The sequence below is a fragment of the Bubalus bubalis genome, chromosome 5 (assembly GCF_019923935.1).
Source record: "Bubalus bubalis isolate 160015118507 breed Murrah chromosome 5, NDDB_SH_1, whole genome shotgun sequence".
NCBI lineage: Eukaryota > Metazoa > Chordata > Mammalia > Artiodactyla > Bovidae > Bubalus > Bubalus bubalis.
Genome location: NC_059161.1, coordinates 24,429,199 through 24,449,508, shown reverse-complemented (window position 1 = coordinate 24,449,508; position 20,310 = coordinate 24,429,199). Strand labels below are relative to the sequence as shown.

Here is a 20,310-nt window from a genome sequence, read left to right as displayed (position 1 = left end):
CCCAACCCAGAACCAGTGTCCTCTGAGTTAGCCAGGATAATTTCTGTTGGTCCAGGTCCTCAGCTGGGGTCCCACCTTGTCTCCCCACGGGGAGGCGTGCCCACCTGTGTGCACAAGAGTGCAGATCCGCTCACTCTCCTCCCTGCCCCGCACACTGTTGAGGCTAATTTCATATTCCGTAGCTGGGTACAGCTTGGTGATGGTGAATTCTGTCACTGTGTTGGGCACCACTGAGCTGTCCAGTCGTCCCACTAAGGAAGAGCAGAAGCCACAGGTCAAGTTCTATGGATCTCACATCAATGCAGCTCATGATACAGGATCTCCCAGGGGCACTTTGTCATTCAGCACTGACAGATGAGCACAAGGGTCAGCACCCAGTTGGGAGAGAGGGGGCTGGGAATGTTGGACTTTGAAGATACCTTGCATGCTGATCCCACCCCCATATTGTATAGGATCCCAAGAACAAAGAGGGGGCGGAAACTATTTATTAGGTGGTTTTCTAACAAGCTGGTCTTCAAGTAGTATAGAAAGCATGGCTGCAGACTGGCCCATGCAGCCCAGAGATCTGGCAGTCTGGAAAATCATGCCCCCAGCTCACTGGAAGTAAGTGTATCCTCTACTTCCTTAATAATTCCACATGCAGCAGCAAGAGCTGGCAGGATGCAAGTGAGGTCTGGCCCTGTTTCTTCTGACTCATAACTTGGATGGCGCAGCAGTAACCTGACCACTATCTCTGTAGTTCCCTCCATATGACTCTGTGGTGTCTTCAGGCATCCCCCAGGGCTTTTAGTCTTGGACTTTAATTCTCTCAGTTGTGTCCAACTCTTTGCAACTTCCCTGGTGGCTAAGATGGTAAAGTGTCTGCCTGCAATGCGGGAGACGTGGGTTTGATCCCTGGGTCGGGAAGATCCCTGGAGAAGGAAATGGCAACCCACTCCAGTATCCTTGCCTGGAGAATCCCATGGACGGAGGAGCCTGGTAGGCTACAGTCCACGGGGGTCGCAAAGAGTAAGACACGACTGAGCTACTTCACTTTCACTTTAATTCTCTCATAAAAGTGCATGTGACCCCAGCTCTTGGCAGATTCTTTTAGAGTTCTTTGTTTCTCACTATGCTGTCTGGATAGCGGTGACTGATTACCATGGCTCACTCTACCTGTAAAGGGCCTGCTTCCTGTGTGAATATAATCAAGCCTTTTGTGGGAGGAGCTGGTATGTTCTGGGTTCCTTGGCTACTCCTCATTACCCACTCTCATTCTGATGCAGAGTGCTACAGAGAGGAGGAAATTACAGGCCGGGGGGTGATATCCCCTGGGATATGCTAGTTCTGCCATAATAGTTTTCATCCAGTTCCAAATTCTATTCATCTTTGAGAAATCAAGTAACTTTATTACCTTGTGTTGGCCGATAGGATACTCGGTAGTAATCAAAAGATGCAACAGGAGGGCTCCAGGAGACCATAACTGAGTCCTTGGTCACATTGCTAATTGTGATGTCTTTGGGAGGATCAATTCCTACAAGGATCCAGGTGGTCGTGGGGAAAAGACAGAAAGCATAATATGAGAAACAATTTCCTATTTTTGGTTTTATGTGGACCAAGAGCTATTGGTGTCCCAGAGGCAATCAAGACCTTACACTTTATACTAAGGAAACCTTAAAACCATGATCAGGCTGAAGTCTCACTTGAAACCTCATAGATATGGCCAGAGCCATGCACCTAGAGAGTATTTTAACAACATGAAATCAAGCTGTCAAGGTCTATGCCTCTGTAGCGACTCTTAACTATCTGAAGGCCAACGGGAAAATATCCTTCAAGTTTGTTGTTTTGTTTTGAACTAGGAGTAATGGTCATTTTCTTTGGGGCAGCTTCTTTTGAACAAACCCAACTCTCTCTCTCTCCCCCTCTCTCTCTTTTTTTGTATCAACCACCTTTGGTCAATTTGGAAAAATTGCTATTGACTGTACAGGGATTTCAGAGTACAAGTTCAGAACAAATCCACTTTCCTAAACTGTTTTTTTAATTTATACTGTATGCTCTATTTTTTTTTTTTTCCACTACTGGCAGGTTACAGGGCCAAAACCAGCTGAGTGTTTAATCCACTTGTTCAATTCTTGAAAGTATATAAGAAATCACCCAAACAGACGTCCTCACCCACATCACACTCATATTTGTGACTGTATGTAAGAAGGATGAGTTGCAAGTGATTCAGTGCATCTCAGAGTAGCTGTGTTTTTTCAGACAACATGCAGATCAGCCCCATTCTCAGAGTACCAGGTCCCTATATGGTTGCATGCCAGTCTCATACGATTCTGGGGAAACATCATTCACAAATTGAACTGACTGGGCAGTCAAGAGATGGCTCTCCAGAAGAGGAACAGATGTCTCCTCACTGTAGAAGGGTCTCCTCTTGGAGACTAGCTCTCTCCAGAGTTTTCTTCTAAGTTGATAGAAGGAGGACCTCTGGATCAATGCATTAAAGCCCTGGCCTCCTTAAGACATCAGGTCCATCCTATCTTCTAAGTGGAAGCTTCCTATCTTATACATTTTGTGCAGCCCTGGAAGAGGTGACTGTTTAAGAACAACTCATAGACCCTCTCTGGATAAACAAGGTGGTCCCCTACTCCTTGGGTGTTTCTCTTTGTAAATTTCATAAAGGTTACCGTGGGAATCCCCATTATCACCTGCTGCCAAGTCCTCCAGCCCCACCTGTGGTGATGGAGCCCACGATGGGCTCAGAGGTCACTGTGCCATGGACTGCCACCAGATTCACAATGTACTCGGTAGCTGGCTGCAGGCCCATCAGGACAGCATGCCTCTTGGTGGCATCCAGGGAGACCTCCATCATTTCTTCCTCTTCATCCCGCGGGCTGTAGTTGAGAATGAGTCTGTCTGCCGGAGGGGATGGGTCACTCCAGGTGATGTTCACGCTGGAGGAGGTCACGTGAGAAAAGTGCAAATGCGAGATGGGGCGGAAGCCTGAAAACAGAGGAAATGAATGGTTCTGAAATCCACATAAAGTGGTGGGACCACTGGGGTAGAGGAGATATCTGACCAAAGAGGTCTGCTTTCCCTGCTAGTAAGGACTTACACCTGCATTGTTAACCAGAGCGTCGACATCCTCACTCTGCTATCTCATCCACTCTCCTTTCTCCAAGCCAGATACTGAAAAATGAATGCCCTCAGCAGGATAAAAACAGCATCACCTCTGTGAATTATTCATAATACTGATGGAGGATTTAAAACTTCTATCCTGGAAGGAATTGAACATGATCCCATGGATCCTCTGAATGCCCACTGACTTAGTGCAGGCAGAAAATGAACAGAATTAACTACTCTGACCAGCCTATAGGAAACCAGACATAATTTCAGGCATGCAGGTAGCCTTGTTCATCTCTCCCCTTCGCCTCCAGCCATTCTCTCTTAGGCTTCCCAGATGACTCAATGGTAAAGAGTCTGCCTGCCAATGCAGGAGACACACAGGAGATACAGGTTCAGTCCTTGGGTTGGAAAGATCCCCTAGGGTAGGAAATGGCAACCAACTCCAGTATTCTTGCCTGTAAAATTTCATGAACAGAGGAGCCTGTTGGGCTACAATTCATGGATTTGTAAAGAGTCAGACACAACTGAGTGACTAAGCACACACATACACATTCTTTCTTGAGGTATTTATTAATTTCGTCTCTGTCTCTTCTTTCTCTACCTTTCTCTAGAATTCTTCTTTTCTCTAGAGGCAATGGGGTGTTGGAAGAGTGGGTTGTCTAGATGATCTTCTCATCCTAAGATCCACTGATCCCTGAACCCAGCTGAGATTTCTGCTACCCGGGTACCTGTGAAGGCATCCACAGTGGACTCCAGGCTCTGCTGCCGGCCCCTCTCAGCTGTGATTGAAATGATGTACTCTGCCCCGGGCTCTAGATCTGTCAATGTATACGAGGTCCTGTCCTTGGGCACAGTGACTTCAGAGGCGATCCCAGAGGATGGGGTAAAAGTAATTCGGTAGTGGTCAATGGGGCCACTGGCCTTGGTCCAGATGAGGGAGATGGAGGTTTCCGAGGAGGCTGTCACCATGAGGTCTCGAGGACTGTCGAGTTCTGTGGATCAAAATAACCAGCCTATTTTACGTAAGTTCCACACGAGGGCCAGTATTTATTGGAATTAGGCCCCCGGTGGATTTCTAAGCTATCAGCGGGTCTGCTGACCATGAAGATTGGCTTGTCATTGCTGACACTAATCTCACACTTTGTTAAGCACCTTCCCTTTGAAAGATGTCCAGGGGTTTGGCATATAGATGAATAATCTGCAGGAAGGCATAAGTAACTCAAGACACTCACCTGTGGGACAAAGCTGGCTGCTGATTTTTAAGCTCTCCATTTTCTCCAAGCCTTTCTCAGTAAGCCAACCAGGGCAAAACAGGTGCCACAAGCAAGTACAGATATGCTGCTCCTGACAACCATAACTACCTCTGTTCCTGGTGCCATTCCGAATGACCTGGCCACAGGTGTGTAGGCAATAAGATCTGAGGACTCCTGGGGACCCATGTCTTGAGATTCTCTAGAGAGGTTGTCTATGCTCGACAACCTTGGGACAGGGATTGGTTCAGACCAGCCCAGCCCAGGCTGCTACCAGTTACTAAAGTGACTTTGGAATTTGCCTGGGATTTGAAACCAAAATAGTTGGATCCAGAATAGCAAGAATCTCAGTGGACTTCTCCTTTCTCCAAGCTCAAATGGATTGTTTCCAAGTCTAGACCTTCAGCCTGTGGCCTTTCTGAAGGTTCTGTCCTATGGGGTGAGAAGTATCACATTCTGCCTGCTCTGAGATGATTTAGAAGGAAATATGACTTGCTACAACACTGGCTTTTAGGGGGTTTTACACCTCTGCTCTGCACAGCCGTGGGCAGCCCTTCAGACCATTGGGTGCCAAGTGTGAGGAGAGGGTGGGACTCCATCCTGCATGTCAGATGTCAGAGGGTAGGCACAGGGAATCAAAGAGCTACAGGTAGACAGTGTTCCTAGGCCAATAATCCTCACCCAGGGACCTGTTCATTAGGGGGAATTGCCATCTGACCAGTCCTCAATGGCCCTCAGGTCAGAGTGTCCTGGTCTCTTTCCACACCAATCTTCCTACTCACCAGTCCTGGCATTCATGGTGGCTGGTACGCTTTGCTGTGAGTTCATGATGGCGGATATTCCAATCCCATACTCAGTGCCAGGCACCAGATCTGTTGGTAGATGCAGAAACAAATGTTATCCCACGTATGTCAGGGATGGGGAGGGCTGAATTGGGATGGGGTGGAGCAAATGACCTTAAGATCCTGTTCAGATCTTGTGTTTAATTCCCTCCTAATTTTATCCATTTGCACAGTCATGTCTGACTCCTTGTGACCCCATGGACTTAGCTTGCCAGGATCCTCTGTCCATGCAATTTTCCAGGCAAGGATACTGGAGTGGGTTACCATTTCCTCATTTTACCTATTAGGAAATCCTAATTTCACCACATAGGAAATCCACACCAAGTCAAGAGGATGAACTGGTCAGTGCAGAGCTTCCTTTTTGCTGCCGGTCTCCTTGGGAGGGCAGTGGGGCTGTCCTGGTCAGTGACCTTCAGAACTGTGCTCTGCTGTGGAAGTCTTCTTGAGGCACGTAGAGTCTCAGGTTGGCTACAACTGGTGAGGAGATTTCTTGCTTACACTGAATTGGGGGAGTGTGTAATTGAGGACCGTATGGACATAAGCTTGTAAAGCATTTGTTGAACGTTGTGGATGAAGAACAAGCTGCACCCATTATAGACAGGGACTGAGGCCATATGGATGCCATATGTCTGCATCCTTTCTGGGGAGCAACGGTAGATGCACTGTCTCACTGAGCTCAAGGCTGTAGGGTCTTTAACGTAAGGGGATGTAGTGCCCTGTAGTAGCTACCAAGGGCACTTCAATGTGAGGATGACTTCTGGGGGACCTTAGGGAGCTGGAGAAAATGGAAAAAACTTCCCAACTATCGAGGGAAATTCTTTAGGGTTCAATACAAAGGATCACTGGGGATCTCCCAGAATATCTAGAATTATCTGGGGTGTCTCCTTATCCTCTTACCCACATTCATTTTCAGTTCAACCAGTTTGACGGATATATTAATTTCCTATTTATGTTGCAGCAAATTACCACAGTCTAGTGGTTCAAAACAATACATCTATTATTTTACAGTTCAGGAGTTTGGCAGGGCAGTATTCTTTCTGGAGACTCTAGGAAAGAATTTATTTCTTTACCATTTCTAGCTTCTACAGGTTGCCGGCATCCCTTGGCTTGTGGTCTCATAATCCATCTTGAAAGTCAGAGGTATAACATTTTTTAAAATCTGTTTTATTCTCTGAGCTCTTCTTCCATGATTCCATCTTCTACTCTGATCTCTCTGAATCCTTTTAAAAAGGATCCTTGAGATTACACTGGTCTTGATTAGCACGGGATAGTCTTCCCATCCTAAGATCCTTAACCTAATTACATCTATAACTTCCTTTTGTGAGTGTAAAATGACATAGTCACACATTCCAGGGATTACAATGCGGACATCTTTGGGGGCCTTTATTATAGCACCAAACTAGCATCAAACTCACCCTCATTTATTAAGATTGAAATTGTAAAAAAAATACAACAAGATCAAATCATTATCTGTGGGTCCCTTGTTGCCAGTCTGAATCTGAATCCTTTTGGGTATCTCTTTGTGAAGGCTCAACTAGAACCAAGATTGATGATCATGCTGTTCTGCATTTATATAATAACACTTGTTCTTTTCAAACTAACTGTTTTTTGGAAAAAAAATTTTTTATAGGAATACAGTTGCTTTACAGTGTTGTGTTAGTTTCTGTGTACAGCAAAGTGAATCAGCTATATGTATACATATACATACATTCCATCTTTTTTGGATTTCCTTCCCATTTAGGTTCCTCAGTGCTCTGGTGATCTGACTGTGTTTTGACTATTACCACAACCTTATGAGGAATGTGAAATGGGGAGTCCTTTCCCCGTCTGCATTAGTTTCCCTCATGACCTAATCATCTCCCAAAGGCTCCATCTCCTAATATCATGCTGGAATGAGGATTACAATAGATGAATTTTGGGGGGACACAAACATTTTGGGCTTCCCTGGTGGCTCACTCAGTAAAGAATCCACCTGGATGGCTGCCATGACAAAGGATCACAAACTTGGTGGCTTAAAACAACAGAAATGTATTCTCTTCCAGTTCTGGTGTCTAGAGGGCCAAAATCAAGGTATGGGTAGACCCATGCTCCTTCCAAAGGCTTTAAACAGGGAGTATTCTTGGCTCTTCCTAACTTCCAGTAGCTGCTGGGAATGCTTGGTGGTATGCCTTGGCTTCCAGCTGCATCACTCCAGTCTCCACCTCTGTTGGCCCATGGTGTCTTCGTCTGCTTAGGCTGCAATGGGCTGGTGATTCAAACAATAAACATGTGTTTCTCACAGTTATGGAGGCTAAGAAGTTCAAGATCAACGCACCAGCAGATTTGATGTCTGGTGAGCTCCTGCTTCCTGGTTCATAGACCATCTTCTCACTGTGTTCTCATACAGCAAAAAAGCAAGAAAACTCTCTGAGGTCTCTTTTACGAGATCACTAGTCCCATTCATGAGGACTCTACCCTCATGATCTAGTCATCTCTCAAAGACTCCTTCTTCTAATACCATCACACTGGAATGAGGATTACAATAAACGAATTGTGGTGGGGACACAAACATTTCAGACTTCCCTGGTGGCTCAGGTGGTAAAGAATCTGTCTGCAATGTGGGAGACCTGGGTTCAATCCCTGGGTTGGGAAGATCCTCTGGAGGAGGCCATGGCAACCCACTCCAGTCTTCTTGCCTGGAGAATCCCCATGGTCAGAGGAGCCTGGCGGGCTACAGTCCAAAGGGTCACAAAAGAGTCGGACATGACTGAGCGACTAAGCACACACACAAGGCAAAGAGTAAGTCTGTGACCAGCTGGAGATGACCCTTGGCTTCTGGCCTCAGGGGTCAGGGCTTTTAGGACAGAATGCCTTACTCTTCCCTTCAGTTCCTCCCCTCCCCAGAGCAGTTGTGACCTCCCAGGAGCCTTGAAGGAAGAGGGACGATTTTGACAGGAAATGCATCGAGCAACCCTTCCTTAACAAGGGCTTGGTTTCAGGAAGGTGAATGATGCGTGGGAGCCAGAGGGTTCTGCACTCCCTCCTCAGCATCGTTTTAGTACAGGCTGTGCAGTGAGCCCCTCCATGCCCGGGTAAGGCAGAACCCACCAGGCCTTACTGACCAGGCTCTCAGGTCAGAGTTAGAATCAGCCCCTTTCTTCCTCTTCTCAAACCGGCTCCAGTCAGTTCCTTACCTTTAGTTCTTTCTTTCTCTAAAGTGTCAACATTGGGACTTCCTTAGTGGTCCATGGGTTAAGAATTGCCTTCCAGTGTAGGAGATGTGGGTTCGATCCCTGGTTGGGGAACTAAGATTCCACATGCCAATGGGGAACTAAGCCTGCGAGTCACAGCTACTGAGCCCACGCACTCCAGAGCCTGCACACCACAGCTAGACAGAAGCCTGCACACCGCCAACAGAAGATCCCACGTGAAGCAGCAGAGATCCAGCATGCTACAACTAAGACCTGGCTCAGTCAAACATAAAAAACAAATATTAAAAAAAATAAAGTGTCAACACTGGTGGAGGTGAATTTTGAGGTCTGCTGGACATTAATATTTAGGTTCTGCCACTTTCTATTAGGTTGGTTCAAATGTAATTGTGGTGGTTTTGGACTGTGAATTTTAAATCATTGTAACTCATTTCAAACACATCTTGATTAATCAAAATAGGAGCCATTACAATTAACACAATTTTGCCAATGAGAAATAAGCTTGCTTATTCCTATAGTGTAAAAATCCATGCTTCAGGATTTAACAAACTCTTGGAAGGCATTTTCTGTCTCCTGGTGGTTGTGGAAGTGTTTTCCCTGAAAAAAGTTGTCCAGATGCTTGAAGAAGTGGTAGATGGTTGGTGAGTGATGACATGAATATGGTGGATGAGGCAAAACTTTATAGCCCAATTCGTTCAACTTTTGAAGCGTCGGTTGTGTGGCCTGTGGTTGGGCATTGTTGTGGAGAAGAACTGGGCACTTTCTGTTGACCAGTGCCAGCTGCAGGCGTTGCAGTTTTTGGTGCATCTCATTGATTTGCTGAGCATACTTCTCAGATGTAATGGTTTCCCTGGGATTCAGAATTGAATCCCACTGTAGTGGATCAGACGGGCAGTAGACTACCCAACAGTGGCCATGACCTTTCATTGGTGCTTTCAAGTTTTGCTCTGGGAAGTGCTTTAGAACTGCTTAGTCCAACCACTGAGCTGGTCATTGTCAGTTGTCATATAAAATCCACTTTTCATCACACATCACAATCCGATCAAGTAATGGTTCCTTGTTGCACAGAATAAGAGAAGATGACACTTCCAAATGACATCTTTTTTTTTTTTAACTTTTGGTCAGCTCACAAGGCATCCACTTATTGAACTTTTTCACCTTTTCAATTTGTTTCAAATGCTGAACAACCATAAAATGGTCGATGTTGAGTTCTCCAGCAACTTCTCACATAGTTGTAAGAGGGTCAGCTTTGATGATTGCTCTCAATTGTTGTCAACTTCTGATGGCCAGCCACTATGCTCCTCATCTTCAAGGCTCTCATCTTTTTTGCAAAACTTCTTGAACCACCACTGCACTGTACATTCATTAGCAGTTCCTGAGCCAAATGGGTTGTTGATTTGGAAGTTATCTCTGCTGCTTTACAACCCGTTTTGAACTCAAATGAGAAAATCACTCAAATTTGATTTTTGTCTAATATCACTTCCATAGTCTAAAATACATATAAAATACACAGCAAGTAATGTCATTAGCAAAAAACCTAAAGTGAGAAATATGCATTAAAATGATGTATAACATAACCACATTTATTTAAGAATGTATTCCAATATTGAATGGCAAAGTCCAGCAATGCAAAACCTCAATACTTTTGCACCGACCAAACATACGTGTGTAACTCTGATTCCTTCATATCTTTGAGCTTTATTCTCTGTAGAATGGTAAGAGTAATAGTGACTATCTCAGAGGGTCCTGGGGATTAAATGAGCCAATGTAGAGAAAGTACAGTACCTGGTGTATCGTAAGAGTAGCCCATAGCATTATTACCTGGCTCAGAGAACTACTCCAGAATTTTGAGTCATTTTTTGGTGTGCCCCAGACAGATACAGGTTGGTCCTCGGCACACCTGTTCTCAGTTTGCTGAAGCTTAGCCCACTGACTCTGATGAAACCAGGGATTTAGGGAGTCCAGGTGTCAGCAAGGAGCTGGCCCCTGGCTGGGCTGCTACCCGTCACTGGATTGAGTTGGGCTATTGCAACGCCCCCAGATCTGTTCAAAGCACATATTTATCTCCACCAGTATGTTCGCAAGTCCCAGGTACATACTTGGCTGGAGAAATTAGATTACCTTTGGGACATAAACTACTCTCAGACAACTGATTGAGACCTTCAATTGCCTATAATGAAGTAGAAATTTTCCAACGTAGATGAAGGGTGACAGATTGAGGAAGGAAGACAGAAATTATATGTTGCCAAACGGAGCCAACATGTACCGTTTTCATCTGAGTTTCTTATTTATGAAGCTTAAATGAAATGTTCAATAATTTACAATGGAATCATCTTCTCCCAGAAAAGTGTAGAGTAGAATTTAAAGTGCTCTTTTTCCAAGCTTTCTGTCTAGCGGATGGGGAAGTGGGACTCGCTTATAGGTTCCTGCCTGCTGCTTTTCTTTGATTTTCAGCAGCTTTCTTCCTGTGCTACAAGTGAATTGTTGCTCTTTGCCAGCAGGTAAAATACACTTTCTGCTGGAAAAGGAAATGCATACCCAAGGCATAGCGGGTACACTTATATATCAGCACTTGGAAGACTCCTAGGGATTTCTCACTTTTTAAAGACCCCATTGCTCTCTATCAATGCTCCCTTTATCTTTCTGTCCAACTCCTGCAAGTAGTAGCATATGAATGGCTCTGCTCTCTTTTTAACACTAGCTCAGAAAATTCATCCCATGGGAAACCACCACTCTCCATCTCTTATAGAACTTCATTGGTTCAACTCAGGGGATGACACTTCCCTCAACTCTTTCCCTGCATATCCATTCTTCTTTGAACACTCAAAGCACACAGTTCATGCACTCAGCAAACATGACTGATGGTCTCCTTTGTGCTGGGCACAGGGTTGTGTACTTGATACAAGGGTGAGCTGAATGGAATCACCCTTGTCCTTAAAGAGATACAAAGAAATCTGTACTGAAAAGGATATTCATTACTTATTGAGCACCCATATATACCTTGAATATATCACTGGAAGGACTGATGCTGAACCTGAAGCTCCAATACTTTGGTCACCTGATGCAAAGAGCTGACTCATTGGAAAAGACCCTGATGCTGGGAAAGATTGAAGGAGAGAAGAAGGGGAGGATAGAGGATGAAATGGTTGGATGGCATCATGGACTCAACAGAGTTTAACTCAATGAGTTTAAGCAAACTCCAGGAGATAGTAAAGGACAGAGAAGCCTGGTGCACTGCAATCCATGGGGTCTCAAAGAGTCGGATATGACTTAGTGACTGAATAACAAGAATATACCAAGTACTGAGCTGCAGGCACTGGGTAATCTATAAGAATAATAAAAAATAAAGAGAGGGAATAAAGGAGGGATAAAAATCAAAAGAGAACTTTGAGTGCCTGGTAGCCAAGAGGTCCATTATTGAATGACTAGTTTCTTAGAGATTCATACACAATATCTTGTTTTCCACTCTGCCGGGAGGGCATTACTTATGGGTAAACAGAGGACTGGAGAAGTCCATTTCTCAAACCAAGGTCACAATGCTAATACGCAATGAAACAGGGTTTGGAATCCAGGTTTATTGTTCTTTCTGATACATCACTGCATGGTCCCTGAGAGTCTTACAGGCTGGGATAGGAAAATGGAGTAGGCGAATTGGAATTTGAAAGTGATTTGGTACCACTCCATGGGAAGCTAACTAAGAAAACAATTTCAGAGTGGGGATGAAATCAGCATGGGCTGGGCTGGAGTAGCCAGAGAAGACTTTTCTAGAGAAGGGACTTGAATTGAATCTTGAAAGCTAGCCAAGATTAGGAAAGGTTGAGGGGCGGAGATATGGAATTCTCCAGTGGGCAGGATGGGACATGGTGAACAGGAAGAGGTTAATTAGAGCCAGAGAGCAACTAGCTCTAATTGTGAGCTCAATGAGCCCAACTAGCTCAATGAGCAGATTCTCACCTGCACTGCAAGGACCGTGGGTGGGTGATAAAGGCAGGATGACTCACTTCCCTCTGTCTAGGAGGCCTGTTCTTCATGCTTCCTGCTGCTGGCAGCAAAGTAGTGGGAGAAGGAGGCCCAAGAAACTGAGATTGCTGTGTCTTGCCAGCAAAAGCATGAATAAGACACCTGGGGTCTGCAGGCTTGGTTAAGTTCACATGGGCATTCAGAAATATGGGACCTTTCCATCTCTAAATCCCTGGGTTCATCTCCAGAATATCTGTGAAGTTCAAGCCTACCAAACTGGGGTTGGGGATTTAGTTTGCTGAAGCATCACTATGAACAAAGCTAATGGAGGTGATGGAATTCCAGTTGAGCTATTTCAAATCCTAAAAGATGATGCTATGAAAGTGCCGCACTCAATATGCCAGCAAATTTGGAAAACTCAGCAGTGGCCACAGGAAAATGTCAGTTTTCATTCCAATCTCAAAGAAAGGCAATGCCAAAGAATGCTCAAACTACCGCACAATTGCACTCATCTCACACGCTAGCAAAGTAATGCTCAAAATTCTCCAAGCCAGGCTTCAACAGTATGTGAACTGTGAACTTCCAGATGTTTAAATTGGATTTAGAAAAGGCAGAGGAACCAGAGATCAAATTGCCAACATCAGTTAGATCATCAAAAAAGCAAGAGAATACCAGAAAAACATCTATTTCTGCTTTAGTGACTATGCCAAAGCCTTTGACTATGTGGGTCACAACAAACTATGGAAAATTCTTAAAGAGATGGGAATACTAGACCACCTGACCTGCCTCCTGAGAAATCTGTATGTAGGTCAAGGAGCAACAGTTAGAACTGGACATGGTGCAACAGACTGGTTCCAAATTGGGAAAGGAGTATGTCAAGGCTGTATATCGTCACTCTGCTTATTTAATTTATATGCAGAGTACATCATGAGAAATGCTGGGCTGGATGAAGCACAAGCTGGAATCAAGATTGCCAGGAGAAATATCAATAACCTCAGATATGCAGATGACACCACCCTTATGGCAGAAAGTGAAGAAGAACTAAAGAGCCTCTTGATGAAAGTGAAAGAGGAAAGTGAAAAAGTTGGCTTAAAGCTCAACATTCAGAAAACTAAGATCATGGCATCTGGTCCCATCACTTCATGGCAAATAGATGGGGAAACAATGGAAACAGTGAGAGACTATTTTTTTGGGCTCCAAAGTCACTGCAGATGGTGACTGCAACCATGAAATTAAAAGATGCTTGCTTCTTGGAGGAAAAGCTATCACCAACCTAGACAGCATATTAAAAAGCAGAAACATTACTTTGCCAACAAAGGTCTGTCTAGTCAAAGCTATGGTTTTTCCAATAGTCATGTATGGATGTGAGAGTTGGACTATAAAGAAAGCTGAGTGCCTAAGAATTGATGCTTCTGAACTGTGGTGTTGGAGAACACTCTTGAGAGCCTTTGCACTGCAAGGAGATCCAACCAGTCCATCCTAAAGGAAATCAGTCCTGAATATTCATTGCAAGGACTGATGCTGAAGTTGAAACTGCAATACTTTGGCCACCTGATGCGAAGAACTGACTCATTTGAAAAGACCCGGATGCTGGGAAAGATTGAAGGCAGGAGGAGAAGGGGACGACAAAGGATGAGATGGTTGGATGGCATCACCGACTCTATGGACAGACATGAGTCTGAGTAAGCTCTGGGAGTTGGTGATGGACAGGGTAGCCTGGTGTGCTGCATTCCATGAGGTCGCAAAGAGTCTGACATGACTGAGGGACTGAACTGAACTGAGTGCATTAAAAGATGTCTGCCTTTGGACTTCCCTGGTGGTCCAGTGGTTAGGAATCCGCCTGCCAATACAGGGGATGTGGGTTTGATCCCTGACCCAAGAAGATCCAACATGCCCTGGGTACCACAACTACTGAAATAGCACAACCCAGCCCGTGTACCTCAAGTAGTGAAGCCCACGCACCTACAGCCAGTACTGCGCACCAAGAGAAGCCACCACAGTGGGAAGCCTGCGTGCTGCCGCTAGAGAGTAGCCCCGCTCACTGCAATGAGAGAAAGCCTGCACACAGCAACAAAGACTCAGTACAGTAAAAAGTAAATAAATGTTAAAAATCAAAAACTTTAAAGGAAAAGAAAGACATCTGCCTTTAAAGGGAGGGGCAAACCAGGGACCCTGTCCCCAGGGAGTTTGCAGTTACTCTCTTAGTTTTCCTAACAACCATGCTATTATGTTGTTATTGTTAGTTTTCTTGCTAGTCTCCTCACTATACTCTTAGGTCTTTGGGTCAAGCGACTTGATTTTTTTTTAATATTTTAATTCAGTATGTAGTATAGTGAAAAAATGTATAATGCATAGAAGCAGCATGGGAGGTGCGACAGTGATGCTGGGAAGACTTCTATGAGAGAATATCTGAGCTGAGTTTGAATGATCAGGTGATATTTGGTCGGGGAAAGGGCATTGCAGGCTGAGGGAATAACACAGGCAAATGTGTATCTGGTAAAAGAATTCATGAAAACCAGGGACCCAATATAGGGCTTCTCACAGGGAAATCTCCAGCAGGGGATTTCATAGATGGTTTCATGGATGGGGGGATATTTGGAGACAGAGGATCTTCTGGGAACCCCTGAAATCATGCCAGGTAGGCAACAATCTACTTTTTGCTGTTCTGGGTCTAACCTCTCAGGCTTCCCCCTTCTGATCTTGTTGAGGGGAATGGTAGATGCTTCTCCAGGGTTCCCTGAATGAGAAAGGCTTTGGAGGACAACTCCCTGAATTGAGGGTGTGGATGATGTTCAAGCATCAAGAGAAGACTCCATGCTGACTTTAAGGGAGGGACTGGTCCTACAAACTTATGTTTGAAACAGAAAATCATCACCAAGGTCTGTTCTCATATACAGCATTTTTGTTGCCAGTGGGATTAATGAGGAACATGGGTCATCACCCTCTGTCCTACAGGAACATCCCACCTGTGGGTCTTTATTGTAAACAAGCATTCCCTGCTGAAGAAGTCAAAGCAGAAACAGAAAAATTCCCACCTGGCTTGACTCCTGGTCCCCTCGTATCAGCCCCTTAGTGCAAATAGGGAGCAGAGGCCCGTAGGCGCCAGCTGTGAAGACCGCGTGGAAGCCTCCGCTCTTTCTGTCCTTTCTTCTGTTTGGGTCTCTGCAGCCCCTGGGAGGTGGTGCCATGCTCAGAGGGTGCCTTACCAAAGTGACCACTTGGGGTCACTGTGACTTCGCCCAAAGCAGGTTGAGCACCATCTGGCCCCGGCCCCAGGCCCATTGCCCGGCTCCTCCTCCCCAGAAGAGCCTGCAGGGTGTTGAAGGTCTGGCACTGGGTCTGGGGCTTGTGCCCTGGCATGTCACGGAGTGCAGACAGGATGAAGTGAACATCAAGTGCCTCCATCGGCTCCGATTTGCCAGCTGGACTCCTTTAAGGGGGTCTCGGGTTTCTCCGTGGAAAGTCCTCCTATGGACAAGCACCTCTAGGAGCCCTTCTCACCACGAGACCTCCATTGGGGCCCCAAGGAAACAAAGCGGGCTCTGGTCGAGGCCTCGCTTTTCTTTCCCCAGCCACCAGAAGCCTGGAGGGCGGCAACTCGTAGGGCTGACTGGGGCATGCTTGTAGACATCAGCCTTGTACTGGTGTGTTTGTGTATGTGTGAGTGTGTGTGGATGTCGTGTGTGGCTGGCTGCAGGTCTTTGTTTTCTTGCGGTCCGGTGTTACACCATGAGGTCTGTAGGAATCTCTAAGCCCCTGGATTTCCTAACCCTGTGGATGATTTTTCTGATTAGCAGCTTGTGGACTGGAGATCCAGGTGGTTGCCATGCAGAGGCAGCTGGTGAGGAGGTGCCATCAAGAGGTGTTCAGGGGCTGCCCCATGGAGACGAGGTGACAGCCAGGTCCCCGGAGCTGGGTGACAGCCTAGGGCTCACTTGGCCCTACGGGCCAGCTCCTTTCGCCCTTCTCCTGACCACAGGAGTCCTCATATGTGGGCTCCTGTTCCTGAGGGGGACCAGGCAAGACTCTTCATGGCTGAAGACACCCCTTCTCCTGTCCACAGAACACTGCAGCCACAGGCTCTTCAGAGCGCAGGGTATAGAGTCCCCTCAGACACAGGCCAGAGCAGTGTTTGCATATAATTGCATCGATCTCAGGCAGGGTTTTATTGTTGTTGTTTTGTTTTTTTAAACAAAGTCCATTCAAACAATGAGGACCTCCTTCCTTCCCCACCCCCACTTCCTCACTTCCTCCCACTCTCCCTCCACTAGGAGTTTTCTGTATGGTTTATGGTTTGTCACTGCTTTTCAGAAAACAGTGGTGGTGCCAGTCCCTGGTACCTGCTGCCAGTTCTAACCTAGAGGGAAGTCAGTGAGTGGTGAGCCTATATAATACTCGGGGACCCCTTTGGGACTCCAGGTATGGAACACAGGCCAAGCAGACATGGTTCAGGCTGAGTGCCTGAGTGCTAAGTAGCCTCAGGTGTGTTTGACTCTTTGCGACCCCATGGACTGTAGCCTGCCAGGCTCCTCTGTCCATGGGATTCTCTAGGCAAGAATACTAGAGTGGGTTGCCATGCCCTCCTCCAGGGGGTCTTCCCAACCCAGGGATCAAACCCCCATTTCTTATGTCTCCCGCATTGGCAGGCGAGTTCTTTATCACTAGTGCCACCTGGGAAGCCCCCCAGGCTGAGAGGCTGAGCCTACAAAAAAAGACATCGTTAAAGACATAGAAGCTACCAGAGCAGAGAGAAAAATCATTGTAGTCATGGAGTCTGTTGTTGAGAAACAAATCCATACTCCTGGGCATCGCCTAGAGAGACCAATGGAGAAGAAACGTTTGGTATGCTGTGCCCCAGCCTGGCCTCTGCATTGCAAAGTGGGGGTGGGGGGAGGCCGGTTATATGATGGGGGAGGTGGGGTGGGGAGGTGCTGTGAGCTCTCTGTGTGACTTTGAGCCCTGGGGTCAGGAAGGGCCTGTGTTCCACAGTAAAGGGGTAAGAGGTGGCTGCAGAGACCAGGGCTTCTGCAAAGAATATCCAGTACAGGTGCCATAGAACTTGAGGGACCTGGAGCCACCTAACTCTGAGAATAAAGGGCGTGTGAACTTGTGCCTGGGAGAGGCCAGGTTGCAAGGGACCTCGGCTGAGCTTTGTAGGGATTAAAAATGATAAAAGGTTAAATGGCTACTGAATGTTTGTTATGTGCCAGTGCTCAGATACATAAATAAATATGATTTCATTGAATCCTCAAAACAACCTGTGAGGTAGACCTGATGTCCTTCGGGCCAGGAAGCAGAAACACAGAAATTGAAGCAATTTGCCAAAGACACATATCAATGAAGTTGGTCTCAAGCCTAAGTGGGCGATTTCAAAAGCCATGCTCTAGGTATTCCTTTTTATGGCTGAGTAATAGTCCATTGTTATATGCACCACATATTCTTTATCCATTCCTTTACAAAAAGCTGGTTCACTTTGCTGTACAGTAGAAAGTAACACAACATTGTAAAGCAACTATACTCCAATAAAAATTAATAAAACATAAAAAGGCAGTGATGAAAATTTGGTAATCTAAAAAAAAAAAAAGAAGAAGCCATGCTCAAACTTGGTGCCTCTTGCCCATTAATGTGCACACAGATCCCCAAGGAGCTTTTAAAATGCAGACTCTGATTCTATAGATCTAGGTGGAGAGGGCTCTGCCCGTTGCCACAGGTCCCCCCACACACCCCACTTTGAGAAGCTGGGAATCTGCTCTGTGCTGTACTTATACAGGGTGTCATTCCAAGCCATCTTTTAGCTCATAGACCTCCTCCTCTGCGTCCTTATTCATCATCATCATTGTCATCATCTGAGTATTGAGTACTTTGCTATGTTAGAAGAATGGCCTTAAATTCATTAAGTTCATGATCTCACTAAAGCCCCATCAAATGCTATGAGGCAGGTGGCAACAATCCCCTTTTACATATGATGAAACAGAAGCTTAGAAAGGTCATGTCAATGGCTCCAAACCACACAGGATATAGTTGAGCCTAGATATAGAGTCTTAGGACTTCCCTGGTGGCTTAGATGGGAAAGAATTTGCCTGCAATGTAGGAGACCTGGGTTCAATCCCTGGGTTGGGAAGGCCCACTGGAGAAGAGAATGGCTACCCACTCCAATATTCTTGGCTGGAGAATCCCATGGACAGAGGAGCCTGGTGGGCTACAGTCCATGGGGTTGCGAAGAGTTGGATATGACTGTGCAACTAACACACACACAGAGTTTAGAGTCTCGGCTCTTAACGTGTCCCACGGGACTGAGCATTCAAATAAAATGGGGCAGGAGAGATGGTACCTTCTGTTATGGTTGCAGTTGTTTTTGACTAAGGGATAGGGAGGGTGGGGATAGGCAGAGCTGAAGTTTCTAGTCCTTCCTGCGCTTTCTGGCCAGGGAGGAATTGCTTCAGATGAGCCTGGAATTGTCCTTCCCACTGTGCCCAGAGTCCTGTTTTGTATATACAAGCAAATAACTTGCTGAGAACCCAAAACAAACAAAATGAACAAGAACAACAACAAAAAAATCCCAAAACAAGTCTTGGGAGCTGAAAAACTCTCCTTTTTAGCATCCAGGTAGGACAGTGAGGGAGAAAACACAACTATTAAGAGCTGGGATCAAACTTCTCCCTTTTTTTTGCCTTGCCTCCAGCAGGGTCCTTCCTTCTCTTTCCCTAGACACCACAGTAAGAGCGCCAGTGATCCTTGTAATCGGCATCTCAGCAAGTACAGACATACTTGATTTCCTTACATGCCTATAATCCCTTTTTAAATCACATAAGGCTATTTGCCTTTATAAATCTTCCCAGCAGTGAGCTCCCTGGGATAATTATATGTAATATATATTTATAGTTTTATTTCATAAGCCCAACTCAAATAAAAAAAAACAACATCTCTGAGTTCACTCCTCGATAATAATCTTCCCTTTCCTTGGAAGTCTGCAACATTTAAATTTTGACCCTTCCTTTGCTGTTGCTTCTTTAGTAAGAGCAGCTGTGAAAATGGATGGGTGCTTTTGACTAGGCTTCACAACTGCCTTTCACGGCTCCCTTGGTAGTTTTGGGGACACGGGCAAGTTTCCAAACTCTCTGAGCCTCAGTTTCCTTATCTGTAAAATGGGGATGATGACTGGGGTGGCTGTAATGTGATGGCTGATGGCTGTGGTACCTTAGTTGACTGATATGGCAGGCAATATTTTCGTTCTCATGTCGCTCGTGAGTCTTGTTGTTGTGAAGATGAAATAAGCTAAAACTATGTGAAGGTCCCTGGGATAAGAGATGACCAATCAATGTAGAATCTTTTTTCCACTAATGGGAAATAATAACTAGGAGGTGAGTGAATTCTTCTCTACATCCCGTGATTTTATAGCGTATCCTCCATCCGAACATCAAGCCATCATCTTTGTAAAGCTGCTAATTGCCAAAGCAGCCTGCGGCTCTGGGCAGGGATACGCTGTGCCTAGAACCAGTTCCCTCTTGTATCATTGCAGGTTTTTTTGTTTAGCTTAATTTTTGTGAATGTCTCCAGCTCTCTGGAAAGGCCCTATGCCAGCTGGTCTGTTCCTGCTATGTTTAATTCACCCCCATTAACCTGCTTGGTCAGCATATCTTTCCATCTCTTTTCTGTGTTTTCAGGAGTGCGTCTGTCTGGAAAAAACATTTATTATATTTACTTTAACTAACCTCATTTGGCAAGGCGGTCTGGGATTTCAGTTCAGGAGGAAAACAGCTTTGATTATCCTGCCCTTGTTTACTCTACGCACTCTTTGCTGTAGATCCCTGGTCTACTGAGATGACAAATGCTTTTGCGAGAAGCCAAGACACAGGATAAACAAAGTCTCTGTCAGCACACCACCAGCCTCTGGTCCATGGCTGTTTTGCACAGTCTCCATCTAAAAACTGTACCCCCATTTCCAGCCATCTACCTTTCAGCAAAGCCTAG

General features: G+C 45.6%; 1 protein-coding gene across 2 annotated transcripts in view; it reads right to left on the bottom strand.

The window, feature by feature from the left end:
• Positions 1 to 20,310, bottom strand: part of TNR (tenascin R) — a 487,013-nt gene that overhangs the window by 47,672 nt on the left and 419,031 nt on the right. For both annotated transcript variants that reach the window (XM_006060357.4, XM_025285598.3), the window contains 5 exons: positions 5,132 to 5,221; positions 3,828 to 4,091; positions 2,707 to 2,976; positions 1,394 to 1,513; positions 105 to 251 (listed from right to left, as the gene is read on the bottom strand). In XM_006060357.4, the coding sequence (XP_006060419.2) occupies positions 105 to 251; positions 1,394 to 1,513; positions 2,707 to 2,976; positions 3,828 to 4,091; positions 5,132 to 5,221 (891 nt within the window). The remainder of the gene's footprint in view (positions 1 to 104; positions 252 to 1,393; positions 1,514 to 2,706; positions 2,977 to 3,827; positions 4,092 to 5,131; positions 5,222 to 20,310) is intronic.